This window comes from Lontra canadensis, unplaced genomic scaffold (assembly GCF_010015895.1).
Source record: "Lontra canadensis isolate GAN:19392208 unplaced genomic scaffold, GSC_riverotter_1.0 scaffold41, whole genome shotgun sequence".
NCBI classification, from domain to species: domain Eukaryota; kingdom Metazoa; phylum Chordata; class Mammalia; order Carnivora; family Mustelidae; genus Lontra; species Lontra canadensis.
In genome coordinates, this window is record NW_022631035.1 from 6,375,791 (window position 1) to 6,383,028 (window position 7,238).

The 7,238-nt window shown below is 49.0% G+C and overlaps 1 protein-coding gene across 3 annotated transcripts in view; it reads left to right on the top strand.

The window, feature by feature from the left end:
• Positions 1-7,238, top strand: part of LOC116875323 (protein CD300H-like) — a 29,889-nt gene that overhangs the window by 2,376 nt on the left and 20,275 nt on the right. Inside the window, exons 2-3 of one of the 3 annotated variants that reach the window (XM_032870688.1) lie at positions 2,374-2,731; positions 4,681-4,855. In XM_032870688.1, coding sequence (XP_032726579.1) covers positions 2,374-2,731; positions 4,681-4,855 — 533 coding nt within the window. Of the gene's footprint in view, positions 1-2,373; positions 2,732-3,758; positions 4,046-4,680; positions 4,856-7,238 lie in introns of those variants that run through there. The other 2 variants (XM_032870689.1, XM_032870687.1) reach the window with 2 other exon arrangements.

Below are 7,238 nucleotides of genomic sequence, written 5' to 3' on the forward strand. Positions count from 1 at the left end.
TTCTAAAGCGGTGGCTCTTAGCAGGGATGACTTACTCCCAGGGGACATTAGGCAATGCCAGTTGACAATTTTGGCTCTTGCCACTGGGGGAAGGGGGTTACTGGTATTTAGTGTGGAGGGGCCAAGGGTTTTGTTGAATGTCCTATAGTGCACTTGGGAGCTGGGAGTTTCTTTCCTAGTCCCTGGTGGGCAGGAAGCCTGCTGTGGGGGTAGAGGAGTGGAGTGTGGGTGAGGGGGACACCGTGCTGGTTCAGGGTCATGTCTGGGTGTAACAGAGCATCCCTGATAACGTTTTCTCTTCCAGCCCCGAGGAAACAGCCCCACATCTTCAAGGCTGGGACTTAAGCAACTGAAAGAGGAGGCAAAGTGGGAAGCTTGCTCTGAAGGGTCCAGTCACCCCACCCAGGCACTCCTATAGCCTGAGCCCCTGTTGGCAACAACCACAGAGAAGGTTGAGTGTTGATGCCCCCACTCCCCCAGCCCTAAGCCTGTGTCTGGAGGACCTCAAGCTGGGGCATTTTGTCCTCTTGAGCACAGTTCCTCAACCTCCCAACTGCTGACAATGGGACTGGATCATTCTGTGTTGAGGGGCTGTCTCGTGCCCTGTGGGATGTTTAGCAGCATCTCTGGCCTCTACTCCCTGGATGCCAGTAGCCACTCCCCACCCCTCAAGCTGTGACAACCAAAAATGTCTTCAAACATTGTCAAATGTCTCCCGGGGGAGCACTGTCACCCCTGGTTGAGAGCCACTGCTTTGCAGATTATTGGTGGGAGAGGCAGATAGCCTTGTGATGGAGAATATCTGCCAGTGATTCACTTGAACTTACTTGCTGGGAAATGCAGTGAGAAAATGTAAGGTATTTAATAGGAAGAAACAATAAATACAATTTTTCTTCTAATTTTAGCATAAAAGATAAGAAAGCCTCACATTCAATGGATGACAATATATTGCCTGAATAGGTGAATAGAGGGAGGGAAGAATGGATGGATGGGTGGAAAGATGGATAGACAGACAGACAGATGGATGATAGGTAAGTAGAGGACATGCATAGATCTTTTTCAGAAGTTCAGTATTTTGCCCAAATTATTTCTCAGTGTCCCTTTGCCCTGGGTTACCACCCTTCCTTGTTAAGAGAAGATCAGACAAGAGCCATGCATTGGAGTAATGAGGACCCCTCAGGTGTCTGGGGCAGGCATGGCTCTCTAGGCAGGAAGCTAGAGTTTAGGGGGTTGCATCCTGATTATTTGAAACTGGAGCCTCCAGGGTGACTAGATGAGGGAAGACAATGTCAAAACTCTGGAGGTGGCACAGGGAGCCTGTGGCTCAGTGGGTTAAGCCTCTGCCTTCGGCTCAGGTCATGGTCTCAGGGTTCTGGGATCGAGCCCCACATCGGGATCTCTGCTCAGCAGGGAGCCTGCTTTCCCCCCTCTCTCTGCCTGCCTCTCTGCCTTCTTGTGCTCTCCCTGTCTCTGTGTCAAATAGATAAATTAAAAAACAAAAAAAACAAAAAACCTTGGAGGTGGCAGAAGAGCTAGAGATGCGGCCAGGACATGCCAAAGTTGGTAGGTGGCTGCCGAGGGATGGGGGAAGGAGCAGCATGGGGCAAGGAGTCCCTAAGGATGTTAGGTGATGGCAAGTGTTGTCACAGGATTCTGTTCCGGGAAGGAAATAAAGATGCAGTTGTCCTTAAATCATAGCCAAAAGGAACCCCTTCCTGATTGCCTCTTTATACCCTTTGGTCAATAGGCTTCTCTTGAGTGACCCAGACTATGAGCAGGAGGTTCCACTATATGCAAGTGGGGGCTATAAGCTTGGGGCCTACAGGTGATCATTTGGGAAGGGGATATAGTCAGAACCTGAAGGTTTCCTTCTAGCTCTCAATGCTGCACTTCAACTGGACTTCTTTGGTTCCCATTCTTGCTTCCTGTTTCCTATTTCAACTGGCCGTCTGTCCATCCATCCATGCATCCATCCATGCCCCATCCATGTGTCCATGCATCCATCCATTTATTCAGACTATGCTCTGTAGTATCATCCAGGTCTTGGTGATTGATGGGCATAGCTATCTCCTCTCACTACTGACATGTCTGGGGACCAAGAACCTGTCTGGGCCACCCAAAATCGTTCTTCCTCCACATTTCAGGTTGGCTGAGCACATGAAGGCTGGACATGGCCTCTTGAATCCCATAATCCCACACCAAAATCTCCTCAGGTCTCCCCACATGTGTCTGCCAACAGCCCGTAACCTCCCTGGTTCCTGCCCCACCCTCCTCCAGCCTCAGGGTGACGTCTGGGCTTCCCGGGGACCCAACCCCACAATGCACCTCCAGCCCAGGTCTCCAGGTGAAGAAAATACTGATGGTGTCTTTCAGGCTCTTTGTCTCTGAGTGGCCCCAGCACTGTGATGGGCACCGTGGGGGGATCCCTCAGCCTACAGTGTCGGTACGAGGAGAAGTATAAGACATTTACCAAATACTGGTGCCGACAACCATGCTTACTACTTTGGAACCCAACTGTGGCCACCGGAAGGTCTGAGGAAAAGATGAGGAGTGGTCGTGTGTCCATCGTGGACCATGCTGAAGACCTCACCTTCACAGTGACCTTGGAGAACCTCACTGCAGATGATGCAGGAAAATACAGGTGTGGGATCGCAACAATACTGCAAGAAGAAGGACTCCATGGTTTCCTGCCTGACCTCTTTTTCCAGGTTCAAGTGTTTGTTTCCCCCAGGTAAGACCCTGCTTTTCTCTGCTGCCACAGAGGAAGGGATCTGAGCTAATCCCTGCAGAGCATCTGAGGAACTCTAAACTCAGGAGTACAGAACCAGGCCTGGTGTTTGTGCCTCAGAGACTGGGGACCAAGTGGGTTGTGTGGGTGTGAGTGTGAGAGAAATGTGAGTGGTGGGAGTGTGCACAAGTGTGAAAGAACATGTGTGTGCATGTGTGCATGAGAGAGTATGTGTGCAAGCCCCTGAGAATGAAGGACGGTGGGACTGTGACATCCAAGGTCCCTGCCATGAGCCCAGTCTCCTGACAAGAGCCTTGGGCCTCGGGGACTCTGAGGGTGGTGTCCACAAGGGGAGTTCTGGGCTATGCATATCTATTAGAATCCAGGCAGCTTGTATACCCTCCTGTCCTCCAGGGTTGTGTGACCTCTGCAGTCTTCTGGCAGGGTGGACAAGGCAGGGGGATGCACTGTCTGGGGGTGGGACCTGAGGTCTTGCTCTGGTGCCCACTTTCAAACACTCTTGTTTCCAGTGAGATGAGGAATGCTGTAATGCTTAATGGGGAAGGTGATGATTCTCTGGTCCTGGTTTATGATACATCCATTGCTGAGCAGGTTGGGATGATGTTGAATGGGGCTACGCCACACTCTGGCCAGGCCTGGGTCTGGCTAGTGGGAGATGATGGCCCCAGAAGCTCTGTGCACTCCTTCCCTGAGTTCCATCTGCTTTGTGAACTCTCAGACAGTTTCTGGGAGCCAGAGCCTCCTGGGTCTCCTCTTCTCCCGTTCTCTCAATTTCTCACCACCACATCCTCATGTACCTGCTTTGTCCTGATGCTCAAGGTCAGGTCTTGAGCTGAAGGACAGGAGTCTGGGCCCTCAGCAAGGGCTGTCTGGTGCTGGTACCCACCAGATTTGATGCTGATATTGACTTTTGGGGCCACAGAATCTGAGCTCAAAGGCAGGGGTGAAAGGCAGAGCCTGGGCCTCCTGTTCAGGAGGAAACTCCTGCAGTCACTGTGTCTTCTTATAGGTCCCAGGTTGTCAGCGTCTACTTCCTGCTTCTCATACTCCTGAAGGTGCCCCTGTTTCTGATGATGCTCAGTGTCATCCTCTGGGTCAACAGATCTCAATGGGCAATTTGTGGGACACAGAGTCGGCCTGATGAAGACAACATGCAGCCCTCCTTGTCCATCGATATCCTGTCCAGAGACACTGCCACTCAGACTAGAAGAGGAAGAACTTCTGGCCCCAAACCTTCTATCTCTTCTCACCTTGCTCCCCAAAACTGGTAAATTTAAGTAAATCTTGAGAAAATGCAATAAAATATGTCACACACACACAGACACAATTGTGTGTATAACGTAGATGTGCATAGTGCTTGGCTGGGAGAAGGGGGAAAGCCTTCCATAAGACCCCTAAATGCCAGCAGAGAGTGTCAAGCACAGGCTGGTTGGCCAGAGGAGCCCAAGGTGAGGGCCTGCTTTTCAATGATGCTGCCCCCCTGAGAACTCCCAGGGCAGCCTCCCACCTCAACATTCCTTCCTTCCTCCATCCACTCACCAAATATTCACCAAGACTATGTAGCTCCAGCCTATATAGACATTGACCTATGAGAAATCACCAAAAACAGTCCCAGCCTGAGCTGGGTTCTTGGGAGTGTGGATGGCAGAAGGAGGGGCAGGGCTTAGGACAAAGCAGCTGTTTGTGGAGCCAGGTCCTGCCCAGGCAAACGCTCTCTCTCTTCTCAGTATTGGACCATCTAATGTCCAAAGTCAACAGCTGAGCTGAGGGGTTGGGGGTGAGTATATATCCAGATATCCAAGTCTGGCCCAAATGTGGTTATTAGGTGTCTAGGGTCTTGGATCAGAGACATCTGGGGGCAGAAAGGAGGGACCTGGGCCTTCCTCTTGAGGCAGCAGCTCAGTGTCTGTCCCCGTGTCCCTCCCTCCCAGGTCCCTGCTTAGCAGGGTCCTCTTCCTGCTCCTGGTCATTCTGAAGGTGTCCCTGCTCCTGACCATGCTCACTGATGGACTCGGTGTGTCCTCTCTCCTTGTGGGGACCCCGACCAAGAGAAGCTTCAGCCCTTCGTGCCTTTGGATATGCTGCCCAGACACACAGCCCTTCAGAGTAGAGAAGAGAATAATTCACTACGTCTGATTTACCCATTTTTTTTGTTGATGGCTTAGGGTTGTTTCCCGCTGGGGCTATTCCACAGCCAGTGCTGCCATGAACTTTCTTGTACAGGTCACCTAGTCTATATGTGACGTGATTTCACTAGGGTACATACTTAGGGATGGAATTGCTGGGGTTTAGGGTTTGTGCACACTCAACCACACTAGATAATGCCGAGTGATTTTCCAAACCCGAAATTCATGGCCCCACTTAGCTCCCATCAGCTATGACTGAGGGCTCCTATTGCCCTGCCTCTCTGTGTGACTTCCTAGAATATCAGACATTTTAGTTTTAAGTTTTGCCAGTTTGAAATAGTTCTTTGTTGCACCATCTACAGGGTGGCCAGTTTGTGCGGCCCATGGTCCAAAGGTAGGTAAGTGTGAGCAGGCCAGTGCAGGTTTTGAGGTCAGTGAGAACAGACAACATGCACACAGGCTCAGGGTATGTAGAGTTTCCTTACAGCAGAGGGAGAGAGGGAGGGATCAGGTGGTAGGTACATCCTTCCCCCATGGCGGGTGCATCCCCTCAGCAGCCAGTGTGGCTGGTGTGGCTGCATGCATTCCACTTGTCCTGTGGTAGAATCCCGGCCCTAATGAGGTGCACCTGAGGGTCCGTGGCTCATGCATTTAAGCAGAACAGAGGAGCCCTCAAGGAGCCTGGAAAGTATTCCCACAACAGACAATAAGCTCAGCACAGTCCTTGTGGGTTGTTTATCTCTCTGTGAGGAAGTGTTCTGGCCCCAGACATATTCCATGCGGCCAAGCGGGAATCAAGGAGGAGGCTGCCTTTCCGAATCTTCTTGTGTTTTAATTTGAGTTTCTCTGGCTGCCTCATGGTGAGTACCTTTTCACTTCTATTGCATTCCCTCTTCTGTTCAATACCCATCTTTCCTGGGTTTCTCTTTTCCTTACTGAAGATTGGACTCCTACTCTGGTTGGTGAAATTTTATCAATGATGCCTTTCAAATATGTGCTTCCATAATTGGTGGCCTTTTCTTTTCTGCAAGGTAGAGGTGTGGAGAAGTGAATCTGATGTGGTATATTAGAATATAAACCACAGGGGGAGGGAGACTCCATCAGCCAGCACCAGGAAGTGATACAGCAGCAGAGCACAAAATTAGAGATTTTAGAAATCTGCTCCAGTGAGGGACATCCATGCTTTGAAGGTGCTCAGGTGATGAAGAAGAATAGAATCCTAACTGGAACAGTGTGGTTTCAGGATCCCTAGGATCATAGACGACCAGAAGTGCCTCAGGGTCACCTAGTTCCCAGGCATCAGTGGGGAAGCTGGCTGCCATCAGCAAGCCCAGGCATTGGCTCTCAGTTTGGGGTTGTCATAAACCACAAACCACAGCATGGTTAGGGGACTGCTTTCCAAGCAGGGGCCCAGCAAGTGGCAGAACCAGCGAGATCCCCCTCCCTTTCCACCCCCACCCACCCCAGGATGAGCAGCTCAGTGTGAGCTTCAGGAATCTGCAGGATTTGGAGACTCAAAACTGGGTTGTGTGTCTGAGATATAAATGCTCAGTCACAGGCTGTTTGAGCACAGAAGGCAGACACAGGCCTGGGAGACAGGAGTGATTGACTGCATTTCCCTGAGGAGGCACTGAGTAGTGGGGCCCCTAGTTCTCAGCTGGAGGACTGGAGATTGGGAGCAGGCATTTTCATTCTCAGCCTCTAATGCCCTGCAGAATTCCTTCAGGGAACAAAAGCCACACAGAGCAATCTGAAGCAGATTAATTATCATGCCCCCCTGGAAAGGATGGTGCAATTCCCCCCGGGGCAAAGACACCTGAAAATCAGTGCAACAGGCCCCCTCCCCAGAAGATCAGCAAACATTAGCTAAGACCAAGTTTACCAATCACAGAGAACTGCAAAACTCCAGAGCTTGGAAAATAATAGATGTAATTCATGAGTTTTCCCTCATGAGTCTTTAGTCTTTTAATTTTAATGTTTTTCCTCTTTCCTTTTTCAATGAATTTCTTATAGTATTAACTCCTTTTTTAAAAAATATTTTCAAATCTTATTTTTACAGTTACATTCTATCCTTTCATTGTATTTAATTTTATTTGTGTGTGTGTGTGTATATACATGTATATATATACATATGTATATATATGTGTGTATATGTATGTATAAGTATATATACATATACACACGTATATATATACACACACAAATAAAATTAAATACAAATTACAAATTAAAAAATACAAAATACGAAAATACAAAAAAACAAATTAAAAATTAAAAACTTCTCTATATATACATGTATATATACATGTATGTATATATATATGTATACATGTATACATATATATGTGTATGTATATATGTAT